This window comes from Diachasma alloeum, unplaced genomic scaffold (assembly GCF_001412515.2).
Source record: "Diachasma alloeum isolate Michigan unplaced genomic scaffold, Dall2.0 Dall_scaffold_00359, whole genome shotgun sequence".
NCBI classification, from domain to species: Eukaryota; Metazoa; Arthropoda; class Insecta; order Hymenoptera; family Braconidae; genus Diachasma; species Diachasma alloeum.
The window spans coordinates 230668-245555 of NW_021680498.1; the positions used below are offsets into that span (position 1 = coordinate 230668).

Sequence of the window (14888 nt, forward strand, 5' to 3'; positions counted from 1 at the left end):
CTTAACGAAATTCCTCGACATGAATTTTCCTCGTTTTTTTTTCACTCCATTTTCTCCGTTTCTTTAAAACATCAATCAAAAAATTTGGGAAATTCAAGTCGAGGAATTTCTGCAGAAATTATCTCAATAAAATACGTTGTATAGAAAAATCAAATTCCCTTGATTTTTTCTGTAAAACATTTTCAATTGGATATTTATATTGAAAAAAAAACGAAATGTTCTTAGCCCTTGGCTGAGTTTTCGGCGAATATCTCCGAATTTAAGAGAGATAACGAAATTTTCATAATGACCTTTTTTGTAGAGCGACTCGAGGGCTGCAAAAAAGGTAAAGACAAACATTTCCCTATCTCCCTTAAATTTCGAGATATTCATTGAAAACTGGCTAATAGTCAAAATCGACTAGAACCGTTTTACCGTTTCGCCACTGAATTTTTACCAGAAATCCGATGGAATTTTCCAGCAAATGCCTAGGTCTTTCAATGAATCATTTCCGTACATGTGAGCCTGAGTGATTGAGTCTTTCACGCATAAAAAATCTGAATTTTCTTAAATTTTCTCGAAACATCTTGAATTTTCATTTCTGAAGAACAAAACAATCTTCAACTCTTCCTCCCCAATAATGACACTTTACAAATAATGAGTTCAGTTCTCCCCTTTGCTTCATAAAAATAATAGACTATATAACATCACATCATCACTCGATCTATCTGGATCTATAAAAACATTGCTATACATCTGTCACCGCCAAGTGCATAACTAATGTTTTCTTCTATTCACCTCACAACATTTATCATCTCGATAGCCTGTGTACTCGACGTCCCTCGATAAAACTCTTGGATTGAAAAAAAAAACAAGTTTATATACATAAATTCCACTTTTCATTGTCCGAAGTAATATACAGGGTGTCCCAAAGCTGATCTGTCATATCGTGGAGGCAACTCGGGGGGATTATTCAGAGACAAAAACGTGTGAAAAAAATTGAATTGAATAAATTACAGCGAATGCGCCAGACAATTCTATTGGATGTCTATTGAACTTTCTATTAGTTTTTGGCAGATTTCACCGAAATGTTCAATAGAAAATATTCTATAAAAAAAATCAATAGAATTCGATTTTTCTAAACTTAGTCTGAGGTATTATCTATAGATTTTCCTCGGCTTAAATTTGCCGGAGACAAAAATTTAGCTAATTAGAGTTTTTGTCCCCCAATAACGCCTCGAGTTACCCTCACGAAACGTCAGATTCGTTTTGGGACCCCCTTCATAACGAAAATTGTTAAATTTAGATGCCAATAAAGCAAACCTGCACTTCGAAATTTATTTCCAACTAAAGTCAATACTCATCCTTTCGTGGAAAATATAACAACTAATAAATTGCACAAGAGGAATATTTGAAATGAAACCTTCTCTAAAATCAATACTAGGACGTTTTCATTCCGTGAATGTCCATATCCAATCCTTTATGGGACACTCGCAATGATCGACTACTTGACACCTCTAATAACATCTTTGCATGATATTTTTTAAAATACATTCTGCTCTCCACAGCTGTTATTTTGGTTGCAATTATCCACTCAGAAGGCTTAAGCTCTAAAATCTGTTGAATTGGACCAAATTGGAAGTAGTACAACAAATGGTTAAGAAAAATTCTCTTAGTCATCCAACACGTGAAATATTAGTTCGAGCACTGTATTGGTGTCCTGGCTGCTCTGGGCTGCTTTATGGAGGACTTGAATGAGCTCGTTGTCCAAGCTGTTCATGTAGATGGGCGGCAGACGGGTACCTTCGCTGCCAGCTTCATAGCCGACCTGACCGACATAAAAATTAATAAAGTGAGAGATGAAAAAGAAAATTACTCGTAGGATAAAAATTTGTAAAAATTTATAGAATTCACTACAAAATTCTATTGTTAGATTTCGAATTGTTAGATTTCGAAAACGACAAAGTTCTCAAACAATTCTTACTTCTGCCAAGAAAATAGTTTTTTGAAAATTATCAGAAAAGGATTTTTTTATGCAAAACATGCAGAGTGCGCCGGAATGAAAAATTTTTGTCGCAAAAATAAATTTAGTAGTTCAAAAAAAATTTGCATTAAATTTTAATTAATATCGATGAATGGGGCTCAAAAATGCTCACATTTGAGGTAAAAAATGATTTTAAAAAATGACTAAATGATTGAATTTACTAGCGAACAATAAAAAAACTACCCAAAAAGTCTAAAACTCAAATATGAAAAACTACTATTAATTAAAAATGATTTTGAGTCACAGAAAATGGGATCAGTGAATGCCACTAATTAATTATCAAATCGCTGTAATAAAAATCGAAACGATTTCCAATATCCCATGGCTCAAAATCATTATTAATAATCACTTTAATGACATTAATAAAACTATTATTAAATTACATACATTATCCGGATGAATTGTAGCTCTAACCGCCAGCTTAGTCAGCCCAGCAGCTGCCAGAAGATCCAGTAACTTCACCAGTGCTGCACAAGTGGCCCTCGCAATGCCCTCCGACAATTTATTCAAATCCACTGGATCATGAACACCATTGGGATGATCATCAGACTTAATGATAAAAACTTCGGTCCACCTAATAAATCTACTAGTACCCATGTAATCATTTCCACTGTGAACTCGAATCGAGGGTATTCCATCCATGGGCCTATTATCAATGGGACTCTTCAATCCCTGATTGAACTGGACATCATTGTCCACCCACTTAATATTAACAGTCTCATCAGGCTCAGGTACTCCCTGACGTCCACAATCAATCGTAAAATCGTGCATATTTTTAAGGGCCGCTTTGAGTGCTTCCATTTTCTCCGGCATTATCTGAACCATCAGTCCATCCTCAACGATACTAGATTTTGCTGACAAACCCATTGATGATTTCAGGGCACCATTTATCACCACAAAACTCGCACCAGTGATTTTTCTGGGTTTATTGTGAATATTAATAGCTTGGGTTTGGTAATTACTCTCGTCCCCAGTATTAGTTTGTATGCAGACAAGGTGTGAGTCAACGTGAATGGAGAAATTAGCGGCGAATGCTAGTACATGATCGTTGGAATTGTTGAGTCCCTTGATAACTTGGTCGTAACGATTACGAGGAAATAAAACATCTGTCGTACGATCCTGCATGTGAATTACCATTCCCCTTACCCCAGGCAGAGTGTACGCATAATTACGAAAATCAGCCAGTACTTTCATGATAGTGTGACCAATTTCAAAGTAAACTGCATTACGAAAACGAACGGATACGAGGGGACAGGGATAGTATCGATACTCAGCGCCAAGACGTAGAACCAGTCGGAGGGGGAATATTTTGGCCCATGGGGTCTCCCAACGGTGCACCAGGAGGCCCACTAGGAAGGGCGGTGGAGGTAGAACAATTTTCTGCAGACATTGAAAGGTTTGCCGAATAAAGAGGAAGCCTGCGTGCTCACGCGAGCCCAACAGGGTCCCCGCCTGGTGGATTGACACCCCGAGCTCTGTCACAGTGTTTCCCTTTACTGCCTCCACGTAGATTTGGTTTATGTGGATCAGAAGGTCTTTTGGGAGCTGGGTCTCCTCGGGGAGCGCCTCCACTAGGAGGATTACCTCGTCCTGACCGACACATGCCAGTCCACGAGATGTCACGTTCCAGCATTGTTTGTTTACACAACAGTTTACTGGAAAAAATGGGTTTAATTTAGTTATTATTGAAAATTTGTTGAAATGCGTGAAAATATTTCACAGGAAAACCTAGCGGATTTAATAGAAAATTTCATTGAATTTCCTATTTTTTTATATTTTTTTTACTGAACTTATATTGAAAATTTTCCACAAAATTTAATCAAATTGAATTAAATTTAAGTCAATTTCTTAATTAAATTTTTAATTTAATTGTAGTATAATATAAGTTTTTTTTTCTCAATTTTTTTTAGTGTCTGGCTCATTCTATTAAAGAATTCCGCACCTTTAGTGCGTGTTTTTTATAGAAAATGTCGAATAAAAACTATTTTATGCAAGAAATCAGTAGAATTTATTTTTTTATGCAATTTTTTCTATTGAGACATTTTCTATAGGAATTCATTTGAAAAACCAGAATATTTTCAATTAAACATTTCTAAGGGAAAATATTCCAATAATTTCCCAATAAAATCTTCAAAAAACTAATTAAAATTGCAATGAAAATCCAATAGTCAATAGTCTAGGCAAATTCTTTAAAAGTTCTATTAAAATCTCTAACGTTTTATTGTAAAAAACAAAAAAATACGACGAAAAAACCTTTAAGAATTTATATCGGAGCTTCTGTATCAAAAATCCTGGAAATAAAACCAGCTTTTCATTGAATTTTTACGTGCATGTTTCATTATGGAGGGAAATGTCCACTTGACTCTTTCCAAAAAATTCAGTACAAAAATCAACGATACATTTTCAGAAAACGACTAGTATTTCCTCTTTTTTTGTTATTAAAATTTCGAACAACCAAACCCATGGCACATCGAAATATGCATAGAATTAATCTTCTGCGCATGAGAATAATTAGAAAAAGCAGAATTTAAGCATTCATTTTAACGATTTTAACTCGTAATCGCAGTTCAATTTCAGGATTTCAATGAAACTACCTCATGAATATAAAATACTTCCAAATGATCTAGCCATCACCTCGCCATGGCATTGCCACCTCCTCGTAAGTGCACTAATCACTAATTTACGAATAAAACTTACAATTCGTCATCTTCACGTACGCATAGAGATTCCTGTTAATTGCAAACATCACTGGTGGCTCGCTCTCGTTCTTAAGTAACTCGTAAAGTGCAGCTGAATCCACAACTTCTTGGTAATTGATTTCTAAAATTTATAATTAATCGGCATTGATTGACATTACTAACACTAATTGTTAATGGATTGCCATTTTTCACCATTTCATGCAAGCGAAGGAGTTAAAAAATCTCAGCTGAATAATTTCAATAAGAATCAGAATAAATTTCACAGAAAGATCAAAATCTCTTCATTTTTCTCTGCACGATATCGTCTATTGAACATTTGGATTGCAAAACGAGCAGAAAAGCCGTGAAATTTTCGAATGGACTCGACGAAAAATGGATGGAATTTCCTGTGGAAGCCCAATAGAATTCATCTTATGCATTTTTCATGACTCACGGCCTTTGTGGATGGTCACAGTTGGAGGTAACATATTCGTATCCCCCGGAATATAACTGTTGGTGTGCGGATCTAATGGTGGAAGATTTTGACGCTTTGCTGTCGTTGCTGACTGCTGTCCTGGCGATGGTATTCTCTTGTTGCTTGTCTTTCGATACGGTGGCTTGGGATTCCACGATGTGTCGAGCTCTGTCAGGTCACAGCCAGGCCTTATTCCTGTGTTTTACGTATAGGTGGGTGATAAAAAAAATAAAACGGGATAAGGGATAACTGTGTAATAGGTTGGGTTCTTGAAAATGTTTAAAGTAAGAAAAACATTGGAAAGAAAATGGGGAGTTGAAATAAAATAAAAGTTGTAAATCATAAAATGGATGGGGAATGGGTTCACTTGTGTTTGCTTATTCTAGGTAAGTCTTCGCAATTACGACGGATTGATTGCACCCTAGACCTGTGGTGGTCAACTCTGTGTACTTAACTTAGTCCTTTCGGAGAGTTATTTTGGAAACTATTAATTCAGACGCTGGGGAAAAATCGATTTTTTCAAAATAATTTCGTTTGAAATGAACATTGTTTAACGTGACACCGCACTGGATTCAGTTTTTTATTGATCAGAAAACGATTTTACGCCAGAAAAACTTGATGAAAATATTAAAAAATATTGTATAGAGAAAGTCAATAGAATTCGATTTTTCTATACACCTTATTCTATTGAGATGTTTTCTATACAATTGCCCCGGCTTAAATTTTTCATTTTTTTTAAATTCTATTTTTCCTTTCTTTTCGTCATGAACATAAAAATAGAATTTTAAGTTTTTCTATTCAATTTTTTCATACGTCATTTAGCGAAAACTAAAATTTTTTGCTTGCACAGGAAAAATTTTTTTTTGCAAAGACTAAATTTATTTTTGCAACACAAATTTTCAACCTCAAGGAAGACTTGTTTGAAAACTCTTGTGTTTTTCTCTCAGTGAGGAAATGAAAATAATTGGTGAATTCTTCAAACATTTCATAATTGATTTCTAATATATTCTTTCGTGGAGAACTCACCATCACTGAACATGACTGATTTCTGGCCCTCGGTCCGTTGTTTCGTGCTTCCCTCACGCTTAAGAACTCCAACAGGCACCATAACAGTCGGCGGTGGTGGTAAATTTCCAGCTAACTGTTGCAAAGGTGGTATTGTTGAGCAATACTCCATTGGATTATTTGGATTGGGCTGTCTTCCCTATAACCATTTGCCGAATACTCCGATGTACTAAATATGATCATAAGGAACAATCTAAAACTGCTCTCCATGCAAAATTTATCTGCATCTTTTGGATGATTATTTTCACAAAGAAATAAGAGAACGCAATAAAATGAGTTTAAACGTGCAGTTAAAATTCAGTAATATCAGAGAGGATGTATTCAACAAGCTGTTACAGGCTGACGAAATAAATAGAGGGGGTGGAAGACTTGGAGTCTGTTGGTAGCATGCTTGCAATCTATTACTGACAAAATAAAATCAAACTGAGAAGGAAAGACACGCGTGAGAAAATTTAATAGAAAAGCCCATTAAATTTATGAAATATTTATGACATATTTCATCACATCGCACACTTTAAACAGAAAAGAAAACTAGAAATTTCTCCCAGTGTCAAGTTTGAGAACTACTAGTTCACTATCCCATTATATTCAAATCCATCTAATGATTAAATTCTAATGTATAAAAGTTCAAAATGCGTCAAACACTAACTACTACACTGAGAGAAAAACGACAAAGTTCTCAAACAAGTCTTACTTGTGCCAAGAAAATAGTTTTTTGAAAATTATCAGAAAAGGATTTTTTTGTGTCAAACATGCGGAGAGTGCGCCCGAATGGAAAATTTTTGTCGCAAGAAATGTCATTTCTAGCACTACTCCTTCGTTTTTCGATACTCCCATACGTATTTTGCTCCCGAAAAATCTTTGTTTTATGGGAAACAAGGGATAGTAGTTTTTCGTTTCGGCCGTCTAATAATCACAGACAAGAAATGAACCCTTAAATGAAACAATAATAATGATATAATAGCAATCTTGTAAGTCAGAGATAAAATATTTGTTGATAAATTTTCCTCTGTATGAGATATTTTCATCCTGAAAAGGCACCGTCTGGTGTGAATTATCCGCCTCTTGAGCCAAATATTTCGTTGCTGTCGAAAGCAGAACAATTATTCATGTTTGAGACTTTCAAATTCGAACCAAACAAATTCTTTTTTGGCAATTTTCAACTAGCGATTTTATCGGTCCAAACAAGACTTGTTTGACGTGTTTGTTTTTCTCTCAGTGTACTCAGCATCATTACCTGTGGTGAATTGATACCGCCATCCACATTATTCGGGAAGCCAGACGACCATTCACCGCCCCCCGGTTCAGTCTCAGCTGGAAACGCAATGAAGAAATTAGATGAATTACCAAATGCTCAATGTTCCCATTTTCGTAATTTTAGAAACAAAGATTACAGGCATACCTGAGGAGTCTCATTTTATTTACCTCTGATGAGTTGTTGATAGCACAGGGCACACACGCGAGAATCCATATTTCCTTGATATTCAAGCCTATATTTCATGCTGCAACATTTGTTGCACAATACCTACGAAAGAACCAGCGTGTAACCACTTTTGCGAAATTTCTGACACGCATATAAAATTCCAGAGAAAAAGTTTGTGCATCGGCTGGAAAATTCCGTTAATTCCGTTAAAAAAATCCACATTTTCTCGGCATTTTTTTTCCAACAGAAGATGTTCAATAGAAACTTTCTCGTAAAAGAGATCTATAGGAGTTTATTCTTACATAACTTATTCTATTGAGATATTTTCTATGAAAATTCCTCGATATCAATGTTCTGTTTTTTTTCACTCGTTTTTCTCCTCTCATCAAAAAAATCGGCAAACAAAAATGGACAATTTAGTATCAATTTTCAGAAGAACTACATCGAATTCAATTCAAAAGGAGAAGAATAATAAAATTCCAAATTTTTCCAATAATGGAACTGAAATTTACAGTTTCCATTGACTTTCTCATCAAATTGTGAATTTTCACTGATGGAATTCCTTGAAATTTCCGTAGAACTGTCACTTGATAAAAAATCTTGTAAAAAAAATGAATGGAATTTGATCTATTTGTACAACTTATTCTATTGGGATATTTTCAGTAGAAATGACTTTCACTCAACTTTTTCCTTTTTTATAAAATATTTCATAGTGAACGTCTCCTTCGGAAAAACGTGAAATGGACGAAAAGTTGATCAATTTTTTAATCGAGGTACTATAGAAATCCAATAGTATTGTCTAGCGAATGCACAGGGTTTTTTGTGAAATTTTCTCGTACGTCAGGTACTCGACTGACGAAAAGAAACAAAACAAAGTTCATTTACCTTTCCACAGGCCCGACAATGATGTCGACGTTTAATAACATTAAATTTAACATCACAAAGCATGCAATTCGGCGCATCCCCATCTGGAATCCAGAATGGTGGTTGTTTTCCAAGTATGATGCCAAAATCCATCGACGAATTATCGGATACATCTGGTGACGGTTCGCGGAGATGTTCCTGTGATTCTTCAATCGCAGGAACATTCTGCTCTTGCGTACACGTTGCAGCATTCGATGGGAGATTTGCTGTTGTTTCTGGTGAACCTGAATGCAAATATTTAAAAAAACTATTGTAATACATTGAAAAAAATTGCTAGAAAAAAAGCTAGGGAAACGTGAGGCAAAACAGATCTTTTTAAAAAAACTCGAAATTTTCAAAAACTCATAACTCCCTCAATTATCAATATTTTTCAACGTTTGTTTTTTTCAAAATTGTTGTCTACTCTGAAAAAAAAAACTTTTGCCGAGGAGTTATTTTCTTGGGAGAAGAATTGATTTATTATAGCCATTTAGTCATTTATTATAGTCATTACCAGATGGTCCATCTCTAAAAATGACAATTCCGTTGAACTATGGGATGATTACACTACATACCTTTGACAATTATTAACATTAAGAATTATTCCAAATTATTTTACGTAAGAAAATCTCAAATTTGAAAAAATTGAAAAATAATGAAAGGTATTCAAGGTCATATGTAGCATAATCATCTCATAATTCAACATAATTGCAGTATTTCGAGATGGACATGAACCACTCGGGAATGACTGGCCTGGAACCTCCTCTTAAATGAATTCTTCTCCCAAGAAAATAATTCCTCGGCAAAAGTAATATTTTCCCCAGAGTAATAGCCATCTTTACGAAAAAAAAAATGAGACGAAAATCCCCATCATCGACTCGTTTGCCGCCTACTGATCGTGGATCTGCCCTTATCCTACTTCTAAAAAAGAAATTTCACCCGTGGATTTTCGCCTGACCCAATGAATCCTCCGCCGAACATCAATTGCAAATTACCTATCACTGAAGACTCGTCCATACTGACAGAAGAAACAATATCCAGCGTCTGAGGTCTCAGCGATTTATCGCCATTCTCTTCAGCACCTCCAATGGTTGCACTACTCGATCCATCTTCACTTTTCCCCCCATCTCTAGCAGACTGCTCACCCTCAGCACGACTCCCCCCCTCACTTGAGCCTCCAGACGAGCCCCCCACAGCCTCACGATCCCCTGTCCCACAACTGTCCCGAGCCTGCTGACCGCTTTTTTCATCAGAATTATTCGCATCCCCTGCTTCACTAATTCTCGATAGTTTCCCCTGCGAAGTGCAATTCCTCGCCTTCTCAATCTGCTGTTCATTCTCCGGCACCACCTCATCCACAGACAGTCTACTACCAACAGCCGTCCTGTTAGAAATTTTTCCCTTTGCATCTGCCACCCCCTTGTCGCAATCGGTGAATTTCTCCGGGGTTTTCTGGTCTAAAAAATTACTCGATTCAGCGCTCGTTCCACTCTTGCTGTAATCAATGACCCTCAATTTTTTCGCCTTCTCCTGGAGCTTCTGCTCAGACACCCTCGGAAGTTCTCCAATAGTCACACTCTCGAATATCGGCGCCTCATTGGCGTCCTCATCGGCATGCTTATTCGAAATGCATCGAGCCTGCTCCTTCAGACTGTGATAAGCTGATGACGATGGCCCAGGTACTGAGAGATTCTCGTAGATAACAGCCTCCTCCTTCGCCCTCTCCTCAGCCTCCAATTCAGCCAGATACTTATTCAATTCCTCCTCCGACAAATCGTCAATAGTGGAAAAACCCACGGGTTTTCGTTCACTCGTGTTGAGATTGACATTTTGAAAAACAAGGGATTCACTCTCGCGTCCTGAGGATTTTTTCTCAACTGCGCTGACAATATTCTCCGGGAATTGCTCGGTCAATCGTTTGGCTGCTTTTTCAAGCTCAGTTGTCGTCTCTGGCATGTCTTTATTTCCAATGTAAATGCAGGCGTATATGGAGCTGTCGTCCTTTCCTGCAGTCGACTGATCGAAGTCAACGTTTTCATAAATGTGTTTTGCCTCGTCTTGACTCGACGATCTCGAGGTTTCCTGAACCCTCGATGTCTTCGATGCTGGCATACTCTTGCCGAATTGTACATTTTCGTAAATATGGTCTGCACAGTCCACTGCTCCCTGCTTTCGATGCTGACCAGCAGTCGTGGTTGAGTCATTAATGTCACTTTCAGTGTCTGGATTTTGAGTGGCCGCACATGGCTCGCATTTCATGGGCAACAGAATATTCTGATAAGCGGGTAATGCTCGCAGGGCTCTTTTAGCCTCTGACGTTTGGGCGTCATTAGTCTCGGGATTAATCGTAAATTTGCCATTTCTCTCCTTCTGACAATCTATGGAGCAGCTTATATTCTCCATACTCGTGGTCGATGCGTTTATGTATTCGTTCAAACTGTTGAAAACGTTACTGACACTTGGCTTTATGTTTGGCTGGTTCAATTTTTTATCGTAACTATTGTGGTTTTTGGCTGTTTGATTGTCGTTCTGCTTTTTCAGCACCAATTTTTGAGTTATGTCGTTGTGAATTGTTGAGGGCTCGTCATTCTCTCGAAAATCAACGACTTTTTTCTCTTGGAGTTTGTCGTCGGTTATTTTGTAGCTGCGGGGAGAAAAATTGTTGACTGATTCGCCGTTGTTGTGAAGGCCCTCGGATTTTCGAATGTCGATTGTGTCGGTGGTCAGCCCTCTGCTGTGCCAGGGCTTCTCCTCGTCCACATTTTTTATGGGTTTGCCTTCGTAACGGGGTAAATCGGGGTCCTTGGATCTCTGGTCTGAGTGGGAGACCTTCTCTGGGGCGGTTGATGCTACTTGCTCTGCACAATCTGCAACGATAATTGAAGTCATTTGAGGATATGTAAGGCTCTTTTGGAGTTTGGTGCAGACCACACTGTCACGTGTGAAATATAGAAATAGAAAATGTAGTGAATTGGATAGAAAATTCTATTGGAATTCTATAGGAAAATTCTATTTATTTTTTGCGATGATTCTATTGGATATTCGATAAGACAAAAGTCAACAGATTTCGAATTTCTGGGTGAATTTTTCTCTTGAGATTTTTTCTGTAAAAATGCTTGGGCATCAATTTTATAAGGGTTTTCCACTCGGATTCTATAATGCAAACGAAAATCCGGTGGAAAAAATTGGAGAATTTGTGCCCAATAATTCTAGTAGAAAAAATCTCAGGGGAAAAATTCGAACGGAAATCTAAAATATGTTGACTTTTTCCTATCAAATGTGCAATGGAATCAGAGCAAAAAACTAGTAGAATTTTTTAATAGAATTCCAATAGAATTTTCTAGCGCATTCGCTAGGTTTTCTATTGAATTTTTTCATGCGTGGCAGATTCCACCATTTTTCATTATCAAATTTGTATATTAAACTGCGTAAGAAACATTTGAACACAATTGTGAATATTCAGCGTTATTCAAGTCACATTTGGTACAGAATTATTGTGTTTATAAATGAATAATTGGAAACGTTTAAACTTCCGAAAACCTTTTTTTAAGATAGAATCAATTATTTGTAAAATACTTATAGAAAATGCTCGTAATTTTCAAAAATTGCAATTTTCTCCAAAAGGAAATGTTCCATTGTTAAAAAACAAAGGATAAAGTCACCTTCATTGAACTCAAAATCAACTGCGAATTTTTCCATATTTTTTTTCAGGATAAATTCCTTTTCCAGAGGTGATGAAGCATTTAACAATCAAATTCTATTGTCATTTCCTAAAAATAATTTTAGTTCCAATAGAATTTTCTGGCGAATGCCCTACGAATTTCGCGCCTGCTTTTGAGACGAATTAATTAACGAATCAATTAATCGTAGGGGGTGGGATAAAGTGGATAATTCTACTTGTTTTTCAGTATTCCTTATCTCAGAAATAAATTTATCATTCAAGTCTAGCCTACGCCCGTCACAAAGAAGAATTTTATTAACAATAAAAATGCCCAAATGTTCAATGTTCAACACACTTCAGAAAAAATAACGACTTATCGAAATTCAATTAAAAACCAAAGGATAAATTCACCTTCATTGAACCCAAAATCAACTGCGAATTTTTCCATATTTTTTTTCAGGATAAATTCCCTTTCCAGAGGTGATGAAGCATTTAACAATCAAATTCTATTGTCATTTCCTAAAAATAATTTTAGTTCCAATAGAATTTTCTGGCGAATGCCCTACGAATTTCGCGCCTGCTTTCGAGACGAATTAATTAACGAATCAATTAATCGTAGGGGATGGAATAAAGTGGATAATTCTACTTGTTTTTCAGTATTCCTTATCTCAGAAATAAATTTATCATTTAAGTCTAGCCTACGCCCGTCACAAAGAAGAAGAATTTTATTAACAATAAAAATGCCCAAATGTTCAATGTCACACACTTCAGAAAAAATAACGACTTATCGAAATTCAATTAAAAACCAAAGGATAAATTCACCTTCATTGAACCCAAAATCAACTGCGAATTTTTCCATATTTTTTTTCAGGATAAATTCCCTTTCCAGAGGTGATGAAGCATTTAACAATCAAATTCTATTGTCATTTCCTAAAAATAATTTTAGTTCCAATAGAATTTTCTGGCGAATGCCCTACGAATTTCGCGCCTGCTTTCGAGACGAATTAATTAACGAATCAATTAATCGTAGGGGATGGAATAAAGTGGATAATTCTACTTGTTTTTCAGTATTCCTTATCTCAGAAATAAATTTATCATTCAAGTCTAGCCTACGCCCGTCACAAAGAAGAAGAATTTTATTAACAATAAAAATGCCCAAATGTTCAATGTCACGCACTCCAGAAAAAATAACGACTTATCGACTTGCTTATTTCAATTAAAAACCAGAGAATAAATTTACCTTCATTGAACTCAAAATCATCGAGCACTTTATCAAGATCAACTGCGAATTTCTCCATGTTATTTTCTTTTCAGGATATCATTTAACCATCAATTCCATAGTCCCACCACCCGTCACATCAATTAATTCCACTCGATGTTCTCTGAGAATTCAGAATTGTCCACCTTCCGCGTATTCCCCTTAGATCAGCACGTTTCTTTGAATAAAATTGGATAAAATTGGCGATGAATTGGGAATCGATCAACGCTGCAACAAATATCACGAAAAATCATGTGAGGCGGAACGTCCGGATATGTATCTATCACTGTTTCTTGGTTAGGTGCAACGCCTTGTTCCCCTCATCACCAATATTCCTGGATATCCATAATTTTCGTGACACTAAACACAGCTCTGCCCACAAAACTCCACGGAACATTCACTTCGAGGTCTCTCCCTGCTCTTGCCTACTTCATTATTCTACTCCGATGAGCAAAATATGCTGCGGTAATGTGTTAGTCACTCATTTTTGACGTTTGTCACTCTCCCCTGCCCCGTGACTCGTGCACGCAAGACTCTGGGCTAGTCTTCTCGAAGCACTGTCAATAATACGCACTTACTATTTAATCGCGAGCTTTGAAGGGGCACTTGTGTTGATTATTGAGTGTACACTGGCACTCATTCACACGAAATTCCATTTATTGGCCTCTACTCGCGAATAAAAAACTGAGTTTTCTCTGCGCTACCGCGCCATCTTGCAGATTATTTTAAATCATACACTTGAGAGAGAGAAAAACGACAAAGTTCTCAAAAGTCTCACTTGCGCCAAGAGACTAGTTTTTTGAAAATTATCAAAAAAGGATTTTTTTGTGCCAAAAATGCAGAGAGGGCGCCGGAATGAAAAATTTTGGTTGCAAAAATAGATTTAGTAGGGGAGGTTGGGGTAAAACGGACACTTTTGACTTTTTTTTTAATGTTAATGAGGGGTTGAAATGTTGATAAAATTTAATAATTTTATTTTCAATACAAAGAACAATTCTTTCCCTTTGTGACGAGCCTGAACTGAGCTCAGCTGATCAATTTGTTTCTGAGTTATGAATAATTTTTAAAAAGTCTAAAGTGTCCGTTTTACCCCACCCTCCCCTAGTTAAAAAAATTGCATTACGCGAGAAATGTCATTTTTACACGCACGAAAAATTTAATAGAAAAACCTATCAAATTCGTTAGAAAATTCTATTGAATTTCTATTAAACTTTCTATTATTTTTTGGCTGATTCTATTGACATGTTCAATAGAAAAAGTCAACAGAATTCGATTTTTCTATATAACTTATTCTTTTCATATATTTTCTATAGAATTTACTCGACTCAAATTTTCCAAGTTTTTTTCATTCTATTTTTCTTCTCTTCTCATCAAGAAAATCAAACGAAAAAACTTGGAAAAT

The 14888-nt window shown here is 36.3% G+C and overlaps 1 protein-coding gene across 3 annotated transcripts; it reads right to left on the reverse strand.

The window, feature by feature from the left end:
* Positions 1 to 1044: 1044 nt before the first annotated feature.
* Positions 1045 to 14174, reverse strand: LOC107041258 (zinc finger FYVE domain-containing protein 9). 3 transcript variants are annotated; one of them, XM_015261722.1, is made up of 10 exons: positions 13469 to 14174; positions 9563 to 11434; positions 8550 to 8812; positions 7667 to 7766; positions 7479 to 7555; positions 6203 to 6317; positions 5156 to 5371; positions 4721 to 4843; positions 2411 to 3678; positions 1045 to 1807 (listed from the first exon to the last, which is right to left on the reverse strand). In XM_015261722.1, exons 1-10 carry the CDS (start codon positions 13524 to 13526, stop codon positions 1652 to 1654), a joined length of 4248 nt encoding a protein of 1415 aa, XP_015117208.1. In that variant the 5' UTR covers positions 13527 to 14174; the 3' UTR covers positions 1045 to 1651. The 3 variants fall into 3 exon arrangements, with proteins under 3 accessions (XP_015117208.1, XP_015117207.1, XP_015117205.1); XM_015261721.1 differs by having other exon boundaries at positions 5156 to 5344; positions 6203 to 6380; XM_015261719.1 differs by having other exon boundaries at positions 6203 to 6380.
* Between the last annotated feature and the right edge of the window lie 714 nt (positions 14175 to 14888).

What these genes read in the sequence shown, in the direction of transcription:
- LOC107041258 (XM_015261719.1), bottom strand. Translation starts at nt 13,526, where the DNA reads ATGGAGAAATTCGCAGTTGATCTTGATAAAGTGCTCGATGATTTTGAG. An exon ending in TGATTTTGAGTTCAATGAAG is followed by an intron (nt 11,435 to 13,468) that starts GTAAATTTATTC and finishes TTATCGTTGCAG; the next exon opens with ATTGTGCAGAGCAAGTAGCA. An exon ending in TGTGACCATCCACAAAGGCC is followed by an intron (nt 4,844 to 5,155) that starts GTGAGTCATGAA and finishes TATAAATTTTAG; the next exon opens with AAATCAATTACCAAGAAGTT.